This window comes from Phasianus colchicus, chromosome 24 (genome assembly GCF_987193195.1).
Source record: "Phasianus colchicus chromosome 24, bPhaCol1.hap1.1, whole genome shotgun sequence".
In the NCBI taxonomy this organism is placed as follows: Eukaryota; Metazoa; Chordata; class Aves; order Galliformes; family Phasianidae; genus Phasianus; species Phasianus colchicus.
In genome coordinates, this window is record NC_143459.1 from 2,673,482 (window position 1) to 2,694,428 (window position 20,947).

The 20,947-nt window shown below is 42.1% G+C and overlaps 1 protein-coding gene across 2 annotated transcripts in view; it reads right to left on the reverse strand.

Annotated features, from left to right (window-relative positions):
* Positions 1-2,984: 2,984 nt before the first annotated feature.
* The window catches only part of RLF (RLF zinc finger), a 29,124-nt gene continuing 11,161 nt past the window's right edge, over positions 2,985-20,947 (reverse strand). For both annotated transcript variants that reach the window (XM_031595048.2, XM_090123902.1), the window contains 6 exons: positions 19,837-19,918; positions 13,572-13,704; positions 12,023-12,225; positions 11,168-11,304; positions 10,099-10,240; positions 2,985-8,102 (listed from right to left, as the gene is read on the reverse strand). In XM_031595048.2, coding sequence (XP_031450908.2) covers positions 3,405-8,102; positions 10,099-10,240; positions 11,168-11,304; positions 12,023-12,225; positions 13,572-13,704; positions 19,837-19,918 — 5,395 coding nt within the window. In that variant the 3' untranslated portion in view covers positions 2,985-3,404. The remainder of the gene's footprint in view (positions 8,103-10,098; positions 10,241-11,167; positions 11,305-12,022; positions 12,226-13,571; positions 13,705-19,836; positions 19,919-20,947) is intronic.

Consider the following 20,947-nt stretch of genomic DNA (forward strand, 5'->3'; position numbering starts at 1 on the left):
CGCGGCTGGGTCAGGGCTGGCTGCCCGCAGGGAGCAATCCCAGTGCTCAGTGTTGGAGTGGGAACACTCTGCAGCCTGAAGACCCAACCCAGCCCACGCTGTGCTGTTACCCCACACAGCTCTGAGCTCCCACCCCATCTCCTGCTCAACCCTTCTTGGATTTTCAGTTGGTTGGGATGAATCTTTCTGCCCATCTTTGCCACCCGTTCCTGCTGGTTTCTACTGCTTCTGCTCAGAAATCCCCATTCCTGTTCACGTCTGCCATTCTACCCAAGATGAACTTCATGCTGGAGGTGGATTACCTTCCCAAACTCCACGTTGCTGCTTTCTGCATTTCCCTCCTGCCCCTCAGCTTGCTGTAAAGCCAAGAATTTCAGCATGATTGAAGGAGCAAGGAGTTTCTTAGCAACCTAAAATGCAAAGGAGCAGAAATTTGACTCCCACACAGCTTCTTACTGTGACTTTAGCAGAGCTTGAAAGGAAATCCCACCCTACTGGATGGATGCAGTTTTCAGTATTGAAGCCAGTTGTGTCCATTCAGCCCTATGAGCTCACAGAAGTCTCTTTCCCCCGCTGCTTTTAAAAAACACCACTTTCCAGGACATAATCATTTATGACGACGTTACTCTTCTTCCAGTTTCCAGCAGAGTTCCAGTTGCTTTGCTTTCTTCCCCAATGCTACTGAGGGATGTCTCTTAGCTGCCTCCCACCAGCTCCAGTTTTTCCTTTCCTTATTTTCTCCTCCTTGCAATGGAGTATTTATTGTCTTCAATTCTACTGGAGTAAGCTCTGTTAAATCCTTTTTGAAATCAGGCCACCCAGCACAACACATCCCGTGCATTTCTTCGGCTTCTTGTGCTGGGACCAACCACAGCACATAGAGGTTCTGCTGCAGGGACTCCCAGAAGGTGGGATCTTCTACAATTCAAAATCTGCATTTCCTCCTGTAAAGAGAGGTGGCGTGGATTATACCACAGGAAGAAAACAGAAGTGCAAAGATCAGAATACAGAATCAGAGAAGTGTACTCAGAGGATGAAGAGAAGAGAAGAGAAGAGAAGAGAAGAGAAGAGAAGAGAAGAGAAGAGAAGAGAAGAGAAGAGAAGAGAAGAGAGGAGAAGAGAAGAGAAGAGAGGAGAAGAGAAGAGAAGAGAGGAGAAGAGAAGAGAAGAGAAGAGAAGAGAAGAGAAGAGAAGAGAAGAGAAGAGAAGAGAAGAGAAGAGAAGAGAAGAGAAGAGAAGAGAAGAGAAGAGAAGAGAAGAGAAGAGAAGAGAAGAGAAGAGAAGATTTGAGAGAGTGGGGAGCAGGCACTACTATGGCACTGGCCATGCACACTGGGCAGGAAGTTAGGGATAACAACCTTTCTCTCCCATTCCCACCTCCGTGCTCACATATTTACATGGTTTTGTAGTAAAATATTTTAAAATTGATGAGTTATTTGGTTTTTAAGCCATTTCTTATCAGTTCATTGGGAAGTCAAATAAGTCCCCCCCCATCCCATCCCCTCCTTTCTACAACAGAACAAGTTTGAAGAAATAGAAAGCAAATAAAATTTGGCAGTCCTACCAGGAAACAAATATCTATTGAGTTGATCCAAAGTACAACAGAACTTCTCTGAGTATCTACTAACACTCAGCCCTATGTTCAGGTGGAGGTAATGATAAGTGGCATCTCCCAGGAGTCTGCCTGGGAATGGTGCTCAACAACTTCAATGACATAGATGGGATCCAGATGCACCATCAGCAGTTCATGTAGAGACAGAGTTCTTTGACAACAAGGATTTACAATGGAGCTTATATAAACCACATAAAAAATGCAAACTCAGTCAAAGTCATGGTTTTAAATGATTTGGAAGTTTGACGTAAGGACATAGGAAACCACGCTCTGGAGGGGGAGGTGATGCTGCAGCAATGTGCACTTTGTTTTCTTTTGCTCATTAATCACACTGCAAGGACAGCAATACCTCCCCAGTAGCCAGAATTTTGTGCACTGTACTTTTGTCTGTCTATGGTAACTGTTCCCACATTCATTTCAGGAGAGGGAAATCAATGCACCCTGAGTTCAACTGGAGATGGACGTTTGCAAGAAGCCTTTCCACAGCAATTTATCCCATTGTCTTAGGCAAACTCTTGTGATGCATTTCTCTGTCACACAGAAGAGCTCCATCCATGCCAAGCAGAAAGCCCTCGTACAGCTGGACAATTCTGTGGACCTAGATTTGTCTTTATTTATTAAAAAAAAACCAAACCCACAACTAATTCACAAACTGCACAAGGATGTTCACTGTCCATCTACGAACACAGCTTCCTATGGACCAGAAAGCAGCAATGGAAAAGGAAAGAAACAAGTTGAATAGAGTTTCATTACAATCAAACTTGAGTACAGGTCAATACGCTGTTCTGTTAGACTGCCCCTCTGCTGTCACCTATTGCACAGCAACAAAACATTGTGGGAGGATGGTGGGAAGATTCCACCTCTGCTGCCATACCACCATCATCTGTTTGGATATTGTTTACCAGCAACCATTTTGGAGGATGCTTTATTTACTTCAGACACCCAACCCCAGTGCACGATTTAACATTTTGACCTCATCTTTCCTCTCCTAAAACCTAACAAGAGGATTCACACATCATATCCTCTCACAGTTTCAACAAAATGAGATGGGAAAGATACAGCAAAGGACCCTTGCTGCTTGGAGCACAACTCCTCTGTGCACTGCAGGGAGTTGGCCTAGATGGCCCTTCAAGCTCTCCTCCAACTCCAAGGATTCTGATTCCAGTGCATTCTTTGAAGATGCCCAAATCACTGTTCCAAGTTCTGAGTTGCTGAGGGATGGCACTGCTGTTTGCTCGCTGCCATTCTTGTGGAGACTGGGAGAAAAACACTGATGAAGGAACCAAACGCCATCTCTCCAAGGTGAGAAATGAGACGCAGGAGGTCAAAAAACAAGGAGGCCACACTAAAGATTTACTGTACAGTAAATAAATGGGTGAAAAATTGTAATTTATTGAAACTCATAACTCAAAAAATATAAGATGCTGTAGTGTACAATATGTTACACAAAGCACCCTCGGGTGCACATTCAAGTCAACTCCATCGCCCCAAACCCTGGTACCCCAGCACTGTTCCATACACAGTCATGCACATGTACGCTGCAGGAGGAAGCCTCCAGTACTCTGATGTGTTAAATAGCACCAAAATCAGCAGTCCATTGGAGAAAAAAAAAAAACAGAGGGAGGGAGGAGGGAGCTAAATTAACTTGGCCAATGCTTTTGACAGATATTATACATTCATGTAATTAAACAGTCTAAACTAACCTAAACAGTGTGAACTGTGACAGCTACTGCTCTGACGTGAATTCTCCCCAATAGCAGCAGTGCAGACAAGCTGCTCCAAGCAGAACTGCTCACATACTTCCTACGCAGAGCTCATCTGCCTTTTTTGTCGGAAATAAATCTATAAGGGCTGTGGAAAATTTGGATCTTTCAAGAACAACTACAGGCCTTAAGTAATGGAGCTGCTTTAAGGCAAGGTCTCCGCAGCCCGTCAGCGCCTTGTCCAAGATTGCCCTCAGGTTTTCTAAAGAAGGGGCAGATGAGGGCTCTGCCAACAAGGGCTGCATTTCTGTGAGCTGCCCAGGATCACTTTGGGGTATGACGACGCTTTTGTCACTCGCACAGCCATTCAGTGGGGAATCCTTCTGACCCTCTCCCTCTTTCTGCAATGCTCTGTCTATCGGCAGCTGCTCCGGGGACTCCCATTCCACCACCTCATCAAAATCGTCATCGTCATCGTCATCTTTTCCCTCACTTTCCTGAATGAATTTTAAAAATGAAGACTCAAACCCCATTGGTTTATATGTCTTTAAATCAAATGGTCTGGAGACTGGAGGCTTCTGAAATTTGTCTTTTGTAGCAAAAAGCACATTTCTTTTTGCGTTTTGATTTACCGCGCTATGTTCGCATCCTTCTGGTTCTTTCTCTCTTGGCAGTTCTAATTGTAAACTGGAGAAATAAGAGCTATTTTCTCTTTCACTATTTTCAGAAAACTCTTCAGTGTTCCCCATGCCTGACTCCCTGACGTTATGCTCTTCCAAACAGCTGCTTTTGGAACTGTGGCTACAGTTTAAAGTGCCCGAATACATAAAGGCACTCGTATTGAAGCTCTCACTGCTCGATGGACATTGCTTTTGCTCCTCGCTGCTCACATCCTGATGCTCAGTGTTTGAAACAAGAGACTTCTCCGTTTCCTGCGGGCATTCAGGATCAGCCGATTTCTCCTCTTTCACTTCTAGGTCTTTTTTATCCAAGTCTAAAGCTGGTTCAGAGCAGGACTGCTTTTCAGTCATTGTGCCACATTTAACGCAAAGAACAAGTTTCTGAATCCTCTGCTCTATGTACATGTTGGTCATCTGATGTGTGCGTTTATAGTGCCTCAATATACTGCTTTCCAACTTTACAACAGACAGACATCCCACAACCATGCACGGGTACTGGGTCTGGTTAGAATTCTCCTGACACATTTGCAAGGCTTCCTCTTTTGTTTTGAAACTAAGCAAATGCTTATCTTTGCTTCTGCTAGTTCTTTTCGGTTTGTCTTTGACCCTCTTTCCATTCTGCTTGTTTAGGCCAAAACCACCTTTCACACAACTTTGTCCACTTTTATTTTTGTCATGATTATCTTGCTCCTCTTTCTGATTCCCAAAGAGATCGTCGTAATATTCACTGTGTCGGAAATAAACGTGCTGAGAATAGTGACTGTAGTTTGTGAAAATCCGATTACAGCCGTTAAGGTCGCAATGGATTTCAAAATCTTTGTTTATTTTCTCTCCGCTGGCATGTTCTTCTATGAGGTGCTGTTTCAGCTTACTGAAGGTACAAAACACAGCAGGACACTGGGCTTGATTGCAAGCAAACCTTGCAGATTCAGTCCCAGCAAGCAGCTTTTGGTCATCCAAGTGTTCATTGTGGAAGTCACTACAATGCTTTGCGAGGTCTTTAGAACAGAAAAAACGCTTACCACACTCTTTATGTTTGCATGCAAATATTTTTTTACATTTGACAAGTTCCCTTTTTGTTCTTGCTTTGTCTTTTTCTAAGCAAAGCTGTTCCTTATTATACTGGTGAACAGTCCTATAATGGCGAATCAAACCTTTCTGGTTGGTAAACGCAGAGTTGCAACTTTTATGTATGCAATGAAATGGTTTGTGATACTTATGCAGTATATAACATAAGTTTCCTTTAGCAACTGTTCTTTTACTTCCTCTCCCTTCCCTTGCTTCCAGTTCCTCCCTATGGCTGTCCAGAGTTGCTATTTTAGATGATTTTCTTGTTACGTTACCATCCGTCTCCTCACTGGACTCCAAATCTGTCTCAGAACTACATTCCTCCTTCTTAGGATGACACCGCTGTTCGGAACGGTCAATGAACTCAACCTTGGTTGGACAGACAGGTGTTGGAACACCACCATTTTTATGCACGTTGTCTGTACACAAGCTGACATGATCAAATTTTTCATTAGAACACACCTTGTGAGCCACCTGCTCGCAACCAATCTGATGCTTGTTTCTATAGTGAATCCTAAGGTGTGTTTTTCTCGTAAATGATCTTTGGCAAATATGACACTTAAAAGGCGAATACCGATGCTGGAACATATTTAGCTGAAGAACCATTTCCTTGGAATAGTTATGCTTTTTAACATAATGCATTAAGAGAGCTTCTCTCGTCACAAATTCACACGTGCACCCCTGACATTCGCAGAAGAACGGTTTAGCTGCTAGCTGAGTAAGGTACTGGCTGGGCAAGTTATCTTGCTGCTCTTGGAACTGAAACTTTGAGGTAGTTGCATCGACTCCTGACTCGGGACACTTGGTGTCTCTAGATGAACAGGACTGTAAAGAGCCCAAAACACGCTTATTTCTTGAAGAACTCTGGATGTTAGAGTTTTTTAAACTGAGATGTTTTAAGCCTAACATGAGTTCCAACATGTTATCTTCAATACTTGATTCTTTAGAACTGTCATAAAAAGATGTTTCTGGAGAAGAAGGATATGTTTCTTCCTTGAAGCTGTTGTTTCCTTTAGCATTTATATTGCAGTATGAGTTTTCTGGAGAGTCAGTATTTCTGTCTGACTTATGACCTAACTCTGTACTAATGTCTGTAGGGGATTGACTTTCTGGAGCATCACTCAACAGATCAAGAAAGTCTTTAGTTTTCACTTCCATACCTTTTTTCCCTTTGAAGTTATATGGATGAGCCCTGCGGAGGTGTTTGTGCACACTTCTGGAGTTCTTGTGTGCGGAACAGCAGCCTTCAAAGCCACAAGAAAATTTCTTTTCATCAAAGCAAACTGCTGCATTGGAACACTGCTGTTTCACATCTGCTGAATGAAACACTCCTTCCTGGGACATGAGAAAGCTTGGAACTGTCTGACCGTGAGCCAGTGTTTCAATCAGTAAAGGAGGGACCTGGCCTTCGTTCACTGCAGCAGTCCCGCTGTGGTTTCCACAATGAAGACTGCAATTACTTTCGCTGTCTAGATCTTCACTATCAGAGAGAGCTTCTTCTTTAATCTGGGGGATTTCCTGTGATCCTGCGGGATCCAAGGTTTCATTCTGATGGGAATTTTCAGATTGTTCAAGCAATTGAGACTCTTCAAGTTTCACCGTTTGCTTCACCTCCCCATTGGACACCGCAATATTGTGCACTGCAAGGTGATTCTGAAATTCAGTTTTTGAATAATAAAACTTTTTGCAACCAAAGAAGTTGCAGGTATATGAAGCATCTCTGAAGTGCTGTGCCTCGTGGTGGTAAAGTTGCCCTAAGTCACTGAAAACAATGTTACAGCCATTTAGCTCGCATTTATAACGAAGATCATCATGTGTCTGTTTGTGATTAAGCAGCTCATTAACTGACCCAAATCTGGCATAGCAGTCCATCGACACACACATATATGGTTGAGGTCCACAGTGCACGCGCTCGTGTTCCCGCAGATGAAAGGATGTCATGAAGTGTCGGCGACAGAAAGCGCACTTCTCTCTCCTGTTTTTCATATCCAAGTAGTGTTTTGCGTTCTCATCGTTGTTTTGATGTTCAGCTTTCAGATGCACGCTTAAATATTTGAACTGTTTAAATACTCTAGAGCAATCTGTCCCAGGACACGGGTAGATGTCTCTGTCTTGTAGCTGGCAATTCTCCAGTTGGCTGAATGTGACATATTCATGTGCATCACTTCCAAAGGTTTCGGAGAGCTCTGGTTGATGCGATTTCTCTGGAAGTGTCGGAGTGGGACTGCTGGAAGCTGTTGTCTTTTGTGGCGATCTCTCTTTTTTTAGTATTATCTTCTTTTTAGGTCTGTGTGTTCTACTAGGTGGCATCTTAACGTGTTCCATTACATGTGGTACGAAAAATTCCTTTCTCTTGAACTTTTTTGTGCAGACTGGACACGTGTAAATGCCATCTTCCATATGCATCTTAGAATGATGCAGTATTCTAGCCTCTATACATTCCCTTTTGCAAAGCACACAAAAAAATTTGTACTGAAGCCATCTCTGGTATCGTTCTGAAGAACCAATTGGTTTTTTCACTCTTGCTTTTTCTTTGTGGTAGTTTATTGGGTCTTTCCCATCGTAATATTTGTGGTCTTTTGCCTCATCACAGTCACTGAAGAAAGTTTCTAACATGTCGGTTTCGTTGATTGACATATTACAGCTTGCATCATCCTCAGAATCAGAACCTGCTTTCCCTAACAGTTTAAGGCAATGTCGCTTTAAAGTCTTCCAGTCCCAGAATTCAGGATCAAATGGCCAATATGCTTTTAAAGCTAACAGCAGCTCACAACGGAGCGAGTTTGGAACCAGTGCATTTTCTTCATCAAATTTTTGATCTGGTTGCATATAGAGCTCTTCCAACATATTAAATCCACTCAAAGTTGGCTCCAGCAAGAATTCAGTGAGCTGACAAGCTCTTCGAACTTCAAGGTCTTCTGGTAAAAGGCATGCTATTGTTTTACACACCGATGTCTTCATTTCATCACTTCCGTTCGATCTGATCTGAAGGGCTCTCACACACAAAAGAACAGATACAGCAAGTCCCGCTTCTTCTGCCTGTTAAAAATAAAAAAGAAAAAATCAGATAGCCACAAATGTTACTTTCCTTTCACAGGTACATGCATTCCAGAGCTGTTCTCTAAAAGAACTATTTGACAGTAGTATCCAGTAGACTCGGAATGTATTCAGACTTCTGAGTGTTACACGTCCAAGTCCATCAGCATCAGCCTACAATATTTTAAGTTACTTTATGTAAGGAACATCTACTCTTTAAGTGAGGGGATCCATCTCACATTTACTGCATTCTGTGGAGAAGTCACACTAACTAGTTTAGATGTCAGAGCACAGAATCATAGAGGATCTCAAGTTGGAAGGGACCAAAGGATCATCAAGTCCAACCCTGGCTCCACACAAGACAACTCAAAAATCAGATTATACATTATACATCTGAGAGCGGTGTCCCAACACTCCTTGAGCTTCGACAGCTTGAGGTTGTGCCCGCTGCCCTGGGAGCCTGTTCCAGTGCCCAAACACCCTGTGGTGAAGAATCCAACCTGGCCCTCCCCTGTCACAGCTCCATGCTGTTTCCTCACGTCACATCACAGTCACCAGAGAGAAGAAATCAGTGCCGCCCTCTATTCTCATCATGAGGAAGCTGTGGGCTGCAGTGATGTTTCCCTTCAGTCTCCTCTGGGCTGAGGAGACTGAGGGACTTCAGCTTCTCCTCATGTCTTCTCCAGATCCTTCCCCATCTTCATAGTCCTCCTTTGGGCACTCTCTAACAGTTTTATACCTTTTTTGCACTGTGATGTCCCAAGATCCTCACAGTACTCAAGGTGAGGCCACACAGTGCAAACCCTTCCCTCACTCGATGGCAGTGCTGTGCTTGATGCACCCCATGGGACAGCTGGCCCTCCTGGCTGCCTGGGCATGCTGCTGGCTCATGACCAACTTGCTGCTGACCAAGTCCCCCCAGACCCCTTTCAACAGGGCTGCTCTCCAGCATCTCATCACCCAGGCTGCACGTGTAGCCAAGGCTGCCCTTCCCAAATGCAGAGCTTGGCGCTGCTTTTGTTGAAGTCCATGCAGCTGGTGACTGCCCAGCTCTCTCATTTGTCAAGAATTCACTGCAAGGCCTCTCTACTCTTGAGACAGTCAACAGCTCCTAGCAATTTAGTATTAAATGTAAACTTGCTCAAAACTCCTCCTAATCTTACATCCAAGTCATTGAGGAAAAGCTTGAAGAGAAGTGGCCCATAAATGGAGCCCTGGGGAACCCCACTAGTGACTGGCCACCAGCCTGACAGCACCCCATTTACCATAACATTTTGGGCCCAACCCATCAGCCAATGCTCATCCTTTATGTTTCTGTCTAGCTGTAAGCTGGACATTTTGTCCAGAAGGATCCTCTAAGAAACAGTATCAAAAGCTTCACTGAAATCCACAAAGATTAGCAACAACTGGTTTCCCTTGGTAAACTAGATGGGTGAACTTGTCATAAAAGGAAATTAAGTTAATTAAACAGGACCTTCCCCTCATGAACCAGAGCTGGCTGTGACCAATGACTATATTTTGTTCTTCAGATATTTTTCAATAACTTCCAGCATAATCTTCTTCAGGCACTGAAGTGAGACTGACAGGCCTGTAACTATCAGCGTTATCTTTCTTGCTCTTCTTGAAAACTGGAAAAACGTTTGCCAGCTCCCAGTCAACTGGGACCTATCCAGATTCCCAAGACAGCTGAAAAATAATGGGAAGACTTTGTGATGACATCAGCAAACTCCATGTACCCTGGGACAAATCCCATTGGGCCCAATGGACTTGTGTAAAACCAGGTGGAACAACAAATTGTACACAAGTTTAGGGTCACATGAAACAACTCCATGGAGCAACTCAGTCATAATCTCCATCCCTCATCACTGGTAGACCTTAATCATTAAAAAGTCAGATGTCTGATGGTTTCACAGCAAATCAGCAGAATTATTAAGAGAACAGTAAATTCATCTAAACAATTCTAGTTGCATCCAAAGCCTCTGGAATGAAGTATACTTACTTCAGACTGTATGACTCTTATCAAGAAAAACAAATGCTGTAGTGTCTTGGCAATGATGCCGAATTGACGACATCTCTCCAAGAAGGAATCTAAAGAAGGATCTATTCTTCTCTGCAATTTGCTCCAGAAGAGTGTCAGCTCCCTGCAAAGAATTAAAAACAGAACATAAGTCCATTGCTGATATACAGAACCTGCATGGAGTCTACACACCTTAAAGTTGATGTCACAGTAATTTAAGTGTTACCAAAACACACTGCACACTTCCATCAGGTCTCTATCTCCTAGAAATGCTGACAAGAACAGTTACTGTGCCTTACTTCCATGCATGCATTGGATGAAAACAGTTTGCCTCCTGTTATTTAATCGGTAAAGACAAGAGGATTTATTTTGTTTAATACAGATATCTAGAGTTGAACAAATTGTTTAAACTCCCTTTATAGTCAAGAAAAAAAAAACCAACACAACCCACAATCGCAGTCTTAACTTTTTATACAGAAACTCAAACTGGGCACAATGAGTCACAATACAGCTCTCCCGCAGGGCACGAAGCATAGCTGCTGACATCTGCATTCCAATGATACAACTCTTCCCCGGTGCTTTAAGACTCTAAATCTCTGAGATTTACAAATATCTGAAGTTCAGGAGTGAAATGGATGGGGCTGGTCTCTTTTCTTTTGTGTGCTGCAACAAAACAGGGGGCAACAAGGAAAAAAACTGCAACACAAAGCTCCATACAAATTCGAAGAAGAGCTTCTTTACTGGGAGGGCAGCAGAGTGGTGGAATATGCTGCCCAGGGAGGTGATGGAGTTTCTTTCTCTGGAGATGTTCCAGAACCACGGGGATGTGGCACTGAGGGATGTGGTTTAGTTGGCAGTATTGGTGGTAGTGGTAGTTTTTATTTATTTTGTCATAAGTTATCTAAACAAGTATTTTAGCTTGATGTATTTCTTAAGTTAAAGATGCATCCACTTCCACTATGTATTTTTTGTACTTTATTAGCTTAATTCTCTCACACAAAAGTCACTAAGTGAAGAAGAATGAAAAGCAGCAGTAATATGTATTACTTACCAAGAGCAATACACATTTGCTGTTTGAAGTTGATGAGTAAGGTATGTTGTACAAAGAATAAACGCAGTGTTTTCTTGCCCTTCAGATTCCAGATTACATATGATGTCCAGTACTTCTTTGCAATCCACCTTTGCAATCTAAAGAAAATAAATTAAGAGTACATTTACAAGACAAATACATCTTTACTCTGTCAAAGGAAGCTGTCTCAAAGCACACAAACAAAACACTGTCTGCTTTTAATACACAGAGTTCACATCACACATTTCAGCTACAGAATGGTGTCAAGAGTTGGTAGGAGTGAGTTCTGATACCTACTCAGTTTTACTTTTCTTTAGGACCCTTTTCCGTTTGGGCAGTTAGCAAAATGTACTTATATAACATAAAGGCAATGCTATCCAAACTCCCAACTCTGCATTTTGCAGGCATTCTTTTTTTTTCTTCCCCCCCTTCTGGCAATTAAAATCCAGGTCCAAAAAGGTCAAGAGATCTGCTGAAAAAAGCCAATCTCATGCCGTCTGTCCATAAGCATGAATTCCAAACAATCATTTTCCAAAACATGACACTAAACCAGAAATGGTATTTTATAGAGGAGAGACAGCTTGCAAGGCAAGGAAGACCTGAGATTTCCTTCAGCCTTTCTTCTCAAATCAAGCTTTCACAGTGAAAGTCAAAAGAGAAACACCCACCTACCTTGATGAGGAGAAAAACAGTTACTACTGTCATCTCCAAAAAATCACTGGATATTTTGGAATTCAGTTGCAACACTCATTCTTCAGCCTCAGTTCTCAGTATTGCACAAATATATGTGAAAATTACTGATAAACACCCAATAAAGAGGAGCTATGATTTACTTACCTCCTTAATGGAGTCCTCGTTAGGCAGCATAGAACACACACAGGTGATGTAGGCTTGGCGAAAAGATGCAACATTTGCAATATCTGGAGAATCTGCACATAGTTTTGACAAGAAAGTGGCTTGTGGGATGCAGTTGGACTTCATCAAATGTTTTATTCGCATCTGCAGAAAGGAAGGCCCTTCTCGTGTAATCAATTTATTAGCTAGGAAAAGAAAAAAGCCTTTGAGAATGCATCAATTCACAGCTGACACCTCCCTGAAGCTGCCTCCCTGCACTCAGAGTTCATTACAACGCTGTGCGATGTGGCCAGCTCCCTTCCAGAACACTGTGGATGATAAAAAGGGACAGCAACAAGTGGAGTATTTTCTCCCACACAAATTCCCAACAACTCAGGAGGGAGGGAATGCTGGGCTACAGGGAGTGGGGGTAGAAATAAGACCAAAGGACAGCATTCCTTAAGGCATGGAATTATGTTGTAGCAGGGCCCAAAGGGCACTGATCAGATTATTTTGAACAGGATTCCACCAGTTTGGCTGAGATTCAGCACCTTCAACTTTTAATTACAGCTTTATATTCCAAAGCAGCAGAATATTTCAATCAAGTATTTTTTTTTTCCACCTCAAGTTGTTAAAAACTCCCATGTTGCCACAAAATGAATTTCCGAATGAAAATGTTATTTCTGGGGTTTTAAAAACCAGTCCCTGAGACATGCCAGCCTTTTGGTCTAGGTCAACCAAATACAACTGGTCACTGCAAGAGACTGCAAGCTCCTTCAATATTAGGAGTGCAACTCCTAGTGATTTTTCTGTAATTAGTTAGCAAAAATCTATTCAGTGAAGTTCAAAACCACAAAGGAGCTGCATTAGGTGTTAAAGCCATTTTTACATTGGATCAAAAGACATCCGACTGAAAAATCTTGCTACTTAGTTTGATTCTCTTCTGAGGTATGCAGCACGTACTGGGCCTTAACTGAAGAAATATGCTTCAGGGCAGCTATGGGATTATTTCCAAGTCATTAAGATCTACAAAAAGACAGCTTGATAGTCTCCAGATCTACACTTGATTTGAAAGACCCTTGACAATTAGGAGAAAGAAACCAGTGTGTTCTTACACTGCATATAATCATACACAAAGATCCAGGAATGAGTGCTGTATGATGAAACAGAGAAGAAGTGATAGAATTCCTGAAATATTCTTACATGACAGAATCAGCGTTCTGCAGCCAAACAACTGCAGGAGCAGTTTGACAAAAGCAAAAACTCTCCTTTTAGTGGAAAAAATAATTCCTTTTGAAAACATTCCTATTAATGACACTTGTAGTGTAGCCACAGTGCAGATCTGGAAGCAAAGAGGCATCATTCAGTATGCCAAGGAGAAAGTTTCAATCATAAACAGAACTCAGAAGCACATGAATATTCACAGTACACGTCCTGTACAAAGCAATTGAAACTCTAACTCCTTTCTGACTTCAAATTGTAGTTTCCCCACCAAAAGTGCACTGAGTTACTTCTTAACAACCCCACCTCATTGCCAACACCTCCTGCTTACCTTCCTCTGTTTCTACAGGTTGCTGGGATAGAATTTTCATAAGAACTGGATTTTTCCATACTCCTTCCCTTGTGATATCCACCAGTATTTGGAGGTTGTTATTCCCAAACTCCAGTAAAGCATCATGTGAATCCTAAAAAAACAGAAATAAATCATTAAAAGTCTTTGTCAAACATTAAAATCATATAATTTTTAATTACAGATCTTCATATTTCATTGCATTCTAACAATTTCACACCACTCTTCAGAGCCATTACTGCTCTGAGGTGCTTGCGCTGGGCTTTTAACAATACAACATCCTTTCTCATGTACATTTCTCTAATTCTGTGATACTGCTTGCCAATTTCAACGTCCTGAAACTTAACTGACTTCTTAGTTCAAAATAATAATCAATTCTCCAGTTGTAACTCTGCAATTTTCATGTTTCTTCTTGAATGTGTGCAGCATTGCCCTCACATTTAAGTCTACCACTATTTTCTAGCTCTGAATAAAAAGAAATAAAGAAATTGCAATATAAGAGATGAAGGATAACTCTACAACAAAGCATTGAGTGCCATTTGAGAAACAGGAATTAAGACTAAACAGCTCTAAACATGAAGTTGAAGTATTGTGAGCCTCAAATGTTATATTTACCATTAATGCTAGTGAGACGAGCTGGTTGTTTCTGTGAGAGGTATTAAAGCACATTGGTATGAAGTTCAAATTCACAAACACACCCTAAAGGTTAATGCAGAGGAAGGGGAGCTGGTGGTGTTCATCTATCTGCTCATCTGAGGGAAGCAATGAATGAAAAACCATCCTCAAGCTATGGAAGGATCTGAGCAATGGGAGCACCTGTGAAAGAACTCTCAGAGATTCCAGCACTTGTGTTTCTAGCAGGAAAATTATCTCTGAAAAACTCACAGTATCACTGAGCAGAATTTCCCCCAAACTGACAAAGTGAAACCAATTAACTGCAGCAACTGGTGGCTTCCTGGGCAATAAAGTGCTTCTCTCATCAGTCACACCACATCTCCAGTTTAACAGAGAATTTGACACATGATTACATGACTCTAGTTCTAACGAGCTGTGCTTACAATTAGCAGTATTCTTAATCACACAGTATACAACATAGGACCCGTAGAGTCCAGCCCTCCTCTTGTCACAGGCAGGGACACATTCCTCTAGAACCCCCATCCAACACCTCCAGGCATGGGGCACCCACATTAACCCTGAGCATCTTGTGCCAGGCCTTTGCCACCACCACCACCAAGAATTTCTTCCAATTACCCAGTCTAAACCTCCCCTCTTTCAGTTTAAACCTGGTACCCTTTGTTCTGTCACTCCAGGCCCTTGTAAAACTTCTCTAGCTTTCTTAGAAGCCCTTTTTGGGTACTGGAAGGTTGTTTTGAGGTCTTCCCAGAGCCTTCTCTTCTCCAAGCTGAAAAACTGCAGCTCCTGTCTCCCTCTATAGGGTACAGTGCTCCCCTATGAGAATCATGGCCTCCTCCACCCCCATGGCAACAGCTCCACATCCTTCCTGTGCTGGGGCTGAGAACTGAACACAGTGGGATATCAAAAGAGAGGAACAGAGGGGACAACCTCCCCCCAGCCTGCTCACCACACTGCTTTCTGTGCAGCCTGTCAGCCTTCTGAGCTGCAAGCACACACTGCTGGCTGCTCACCTTCAACTTCTTGTCCACCAAAACCTCCAAGTTCTTCTCCTCAGGACTTTTCCATTAGGCATTCAGAGTAAAAGACATCTTTGCATTTCATGGTTAGCTATCCTTCAATACATTAGATGTTCAGCAGTCTCTAGTTATCAGATGTTCATTTCAGACCAACTATTGATATCACTTCCATTTCTAATACTGCAGCAAATCTCACGCCCTAAGTCTCTGCACAGGAAAACCTAAATTTAACTCTTGGGTGATGCACCCATCTACTGAGGAGAGCAGCTTTATTCCCAGTAAAAGATTCATAAGCAGAAAATTACATTCCTGCAGAGAGATTTCACTTACATTGATCCACAGCTGTCAGAGTCTCAGAAGCTTCTTAAAGGATTCCTAATAAAACCATACCACTCCACAAGCTACTTAAGAGACACCAAATTAAAAACACAGCCGACAGGCAACCTTCACCTCTTCCCCCTCTAATTATACATGTCTGCTCTGAGTGGACCACAGCATACTCATCATCACAGAATGGCTTAGGCTGGAAGGGACCTCAAGGATCAAGTTCCAACCTCCCTGCCTTATCTATAATGGATAAACAATTACTACTTCACCACCAAAGCCTGTGTCCAGTTTTAAGCTTATACTGACCCATATGCATCACCTTGACAGCTTTGTTTTTCTAGTGACTGATGGACTCAGTGCACGAGGCTCTTCAAGGAGGCTGTGCATCCAGCTGACTTTGGGGTGCTTTGTCAGTTAACAGAGAATGTGTGCAAATCTGTGAGAAAAACATTCCCAGCAAGAACTACACAAAGACTCAATAATGAAAAAGGCCAACAGAAAGATGTGTGTACTACTCATTGCAACCACCTTCTCCCATGCTCACATAACATAATATGCATAATTTTAGAGGATGAGGAAGAACCCTGTGCTCTGCAACTTGGTCTGTAACAAAAAGCATTCCATCTGTAGGAGATCTTACTGTCACAAGAAGCACAAGACTAGGAACAAGCAATACATGTTTTGTGCTTCCCCAATCTAGTTAGGAATGCATTTCGTGCTGTTTTATTAACTACAGAGATTTGCATTAACAATTTACCATGCAAGTATAGCAGGGAGGTAACCAGCTAGCCTCAAACAACAGCTTTGAGTACTGCTGCTCATTTCAGACAGAGCATGACTACTGTGGGAAGGCTCCTGCTGCATACAGGAAGAAAAAAAACAACAAAATAACCACAAAACAAAATCACATTGCCCTCATTTTCCAAAACAAAGGAGAAGAACCCAGGGAATTACAGATCAGTCATCATAGTCAATGTCCTCAGCAAGAGAGTGGGACAAATTCTCCTGAAAATGATCTTCAGACACATAAAGAACAACAACAGTGGGAATGGAAATAGAAAGGACTTACTTTAGCAAGTAATACTTGATCAACCTGAATACACTCTGTGACAACAGACTGCAGATGACATGAGAGCAGTCAGTGCTGCTCACACAGGCATAGCAAGACTTTAAACAGCCTCCCATAGCATCTCCACAACTAACTTGTTACACTATGGAAAAGGAGAGAATAATGTGGGTGGTAAAATGAGCTCAACTGTCAGGTTCAAAAGCTTTGTGACTATACAAAGACTAAAGAGCAGCTGTCTCTTACTAGCATTTTTCAAGGGTCAACGCTAGGCTGACATTTTCAACATCTTTATTCATGGGCTGAATAATGTGGAAGAATACATTTTCTGCTGGTCTGTACCTCACACAAAACCTGGAGAACAGCAGGCGTGCTGCAGAGCAGAGCTGTCATACAGAAGGAGTTCCAACAAGCTGTGGGAAGGAGCTGACAAGGACTTCAAGTTCCACACAGGGAAACACAAAGCCTTGCACCTGGCACAGAACACCCCAAGTCACCTGCTGCAGCTCAAGAAGCATTCATATAATGCTCTCAGAAACACGGTTTGGATTTTGGGTAGTCCTTTGTTGAGCCAGGAGTTGGACTCAATGATTCCTGTGGGCCTCTTCTGCCTCAGGACATGCTATGATTTTTATGTTAAGTATCTGTGGAGGCTGGTGACCAACTAGATTGGTTCCAGCTTGGTAGAACTGGCCTTTAGGGTCTGTAAGGGAAACATCAGTCTGCCATGAGCCTTTACAGCAAACAAGGCCACCTATGCTGAACTGCCTTAACAAGAGCATGACTAAGAGGTTGGTCAAGTGTTTATTCCCCTCTGTCTGCTATTTTTGAGGCTCTACTGCAGTACAACACACTGACTGGGGCTCTCCAGTACAACACACTTGCCAGTGGATCAAGTCCAGCAAAGGCCTTCAGAGGAGTGTGCAACCACAGGAGGACAGAGTGAAGGGGGAATACTCAGAAGCCAGATGGAACTAAACTCTTCATTAATTGTAAGAGTCAATAGAATAGTCATAATAAAGGGAAATCCTGATAAAGCATGTGCTCACTGGAGCATTTTGGTATTTAAATTCTTAGAGATGCTTAACATGACTAAGAATGAGAAGGAGAACCCTCAGCAACCTGATCCAAAATAGTCCTACAGAGTAAAATTGGAGCTCTCTTCTAAATCCAGCTGAACCACAACTCTTCCACAACAGACAGCTTGAAGGGCTGCACGTCCAGTGCATTTACTCCATGTACTGCAAGAACATGGAAGTGTGAGATAGTGCTTCCACCTGAGACTACTCTGAGAGCAAGAACATAAAGCAAGCTAACAGAAGGAATGCAAAAGTTCTGTCCAAAGATGGAAATACAGTCCACATTCCCAGCTCTGACCTCCAAGCATGATCAGTAATTGAAGTTCATCATTAAAGACTAAGCCACCTCTAAAAATTACTCAGAAAGCTAAACAGCAAGACACCTGTCTGCAAGACCATCTCAAAAATCAGCTGTTGATAGCAGTAGAAGAGCTGGTGCTAATTTACAGATTCAAAGATGTGTGATGCTTACAGTAACTGATTTCTGCCCTTGAGCCTGAAATGTCACTTACAAGGTCAAAGAAAACCAATTCAACATTACAGTCACACCCTGAGTATTCAAGAGACTTTAAGTGCCCTTAACCAGAGCTTCAAGAGCTCTTAAGCAGTGCTAAGAGCCTAAAAAAGTTACAACACACAAAGTTTCATGGGGTATTCAAGCATTTGCAAAAATGACCTAAGCAACCATCATGCTGACACAGCTGCTCTTTCTCTCAGGTCTTCCCTTCCTGTACAGTTTGAAAACAAATTCATCTGAAAGAGTCTCAGAGGGAAGATTTTTTTAATATTTATTTTTGATTAACACAAGATCAATTCCCCACTTTATACACAGCTAGATGGTGGCCAGTAGAATCTGACAGGTGAGTGACATGTTAAGTCAGCACTGCTGCCCAAAAATGCTCAGGTTGGAGCTTTAGGAGAGCTGTACATGTGATGATATAGGAACCACAAACATCACTGGGAAATTAAGAGAACTGCTACAGATGTGCTAGCAAACCCTGCATCTTATCCACAAAAGTACAAGCACATTTTGACAGCTCCCACTTCTCATCTTTCTCAGCAGTATGACACCAGGAACTTCTTTTCAAAACATTCCTATGGGAAAGGGATCAGACTGTACATTCCCTGCTGTTAGGGATGCCAGGGCAGAGAGCCTTGGGGTGAGCACGAAGGGGACAGATAGCAAAGAAGGTGCTGCCATGGATGTCACTATCGACTAACAGTTTTACTGCAAGTCCTGAGAATTTATGCCAATTCCTGTGGCATCATTTGAACAGAAGCACGTAATTCAAGATATTCACAGCTCTTACTGTTGAGAAATTGCGTAACATACACAAGACAAAGAAGAATCTCTTAAATTACAAGTGCTTAATGCAGCAACACTGCAAGAGACAGCTTTAGGAAGTCACCAGTTCTCAGCATGCGTTACATGCAGCAGTGTGACTCAAATATCTCTTCCCAGAACCATTTATCAGAGAAAGAATCTGAACTACAGAGTTTTGAGCTCTGCACAGTTCTGTAAGATACCCAAACACAAAAGACAATTCCTGGATACACAGATTTATCTTTTCTGAGGACAGATGTGTTACACCCAGAAAGCACTTTCCAATTAACAAGTGCCAAAGAAGACAAGCACATTTTTGAGCATCATACTACAGCAGCTAAGGTTTGCTGCATCTTAGTGATACTTATCCCAAGCCCCTCTGCTACTGTGTTTCATGTTCCAGATGAGCCAGAAGCCACTGTCTTAGGCACAGTAAACATACATCATCTGCTGCCTCCCCTGCAGCAAGATGTAACTACAGAACAAAACTATCAACTTGGGCAAGGCTGAAGTTGTACTCCTGAGAAGGCTGCTGTCCCTCAGATGATGACATTCAGCAACCCAAACAAGCAAAGTGAACAGTGTGTCTTCTTAACAGCAACTCCTCCCTAGCACATCTCTACTCACATCTGAGATCACGTGCTAAATTGGATCAAAATATATAGTGTGCTGTGTGTTTCTTCTTAAAATAAGATACGTTACTGAACATGAGTAAAGGCTGAATAAGGATTTTTTAAAAAGGAAAACATATATTAAAAAAATATGTAAAATTGGAAAAAAAGAAATCCAGAACACTTACCTGTATGGACTGATGGAATTCTAGCCACACCTCATGTGGCAATTCACTTTCAGGAATTGAAAGGAGCAGCTCAAAACAACTCCTGGAAAAGTAAGAGGCAAGTAAGCTACCTGAACAAATTCTGTTTTTATGATAGATAACGTTTGTGACAGACATTACTTAACAGAGAAATGACAGTAACACTGAACTACATTTGACTGCATAGATCAATTAAAGGCCAACACCAGCCCTAGAGTTGGGCATCAGTTGTCAATACAGAGGAGTACTCCTTTTCACCATGCACAGCCTTCCTGGGATAAGACTGCTATCATCAAAAAGGAAGTCTGTTCAATGCAGCTTAGGAACTTTGCACTACAGAATTTCTACTCTTCTGAAATGGAGGAGAAAGTCAGACCTAATTGCTGTTCCTTCATTTAAGCCATCAGGCTAATGCTAATTTTTAAAGGAGAAAAAAACAAGGAAATGACCATACACATTTAGAATATTCACTTTATCTTGATTAACACTGACCAATTTCTTTGGACACAAAGCATTAACACTATTGCCTACACTGTTCACAAATGGGAGTTATCTAAGCTTACACTGAGCAAGTAGATAACAAAAACCCCAAGTGCTGCACAGAACAACGTCACCAAGTCAAACTAAATACATCAACCACAGTGCAACATCTAGAGAAACCACAGGACTGACGTACAGCAGAAAAAATCCCACAGTTCACATCAACATTGAGAAAGAAAATCAGTCGAGGGCTCCCATACAAGAAACACACCAAATTATTGCTCTAAGTTAGACCTACATTGTTCAATAGTTCTAATTCATGCTAATTATTGCTAAATACCTCCACTCTTAAATATTAAGTAGAAGACATGACTGGACAACACACTGCTCCCAGAGACAGAAGAGCTAAGTGTGGGGAAGGGGAGAAGACAGAGATGACCATAAAGCAAATGTGAGTTTGGGTACTACCCAACTTTGCTGTCAGTGTGCTTTTGAAGTTTTCTGCTGCACATTTCATTTTGTTAAAGACCCAACTGTCCTATCTACTTCCACTAATTTAATTTGGGGAAAAAAGCTTGCTGTAAAAATATTTTTTCATATATATATTAGTTAC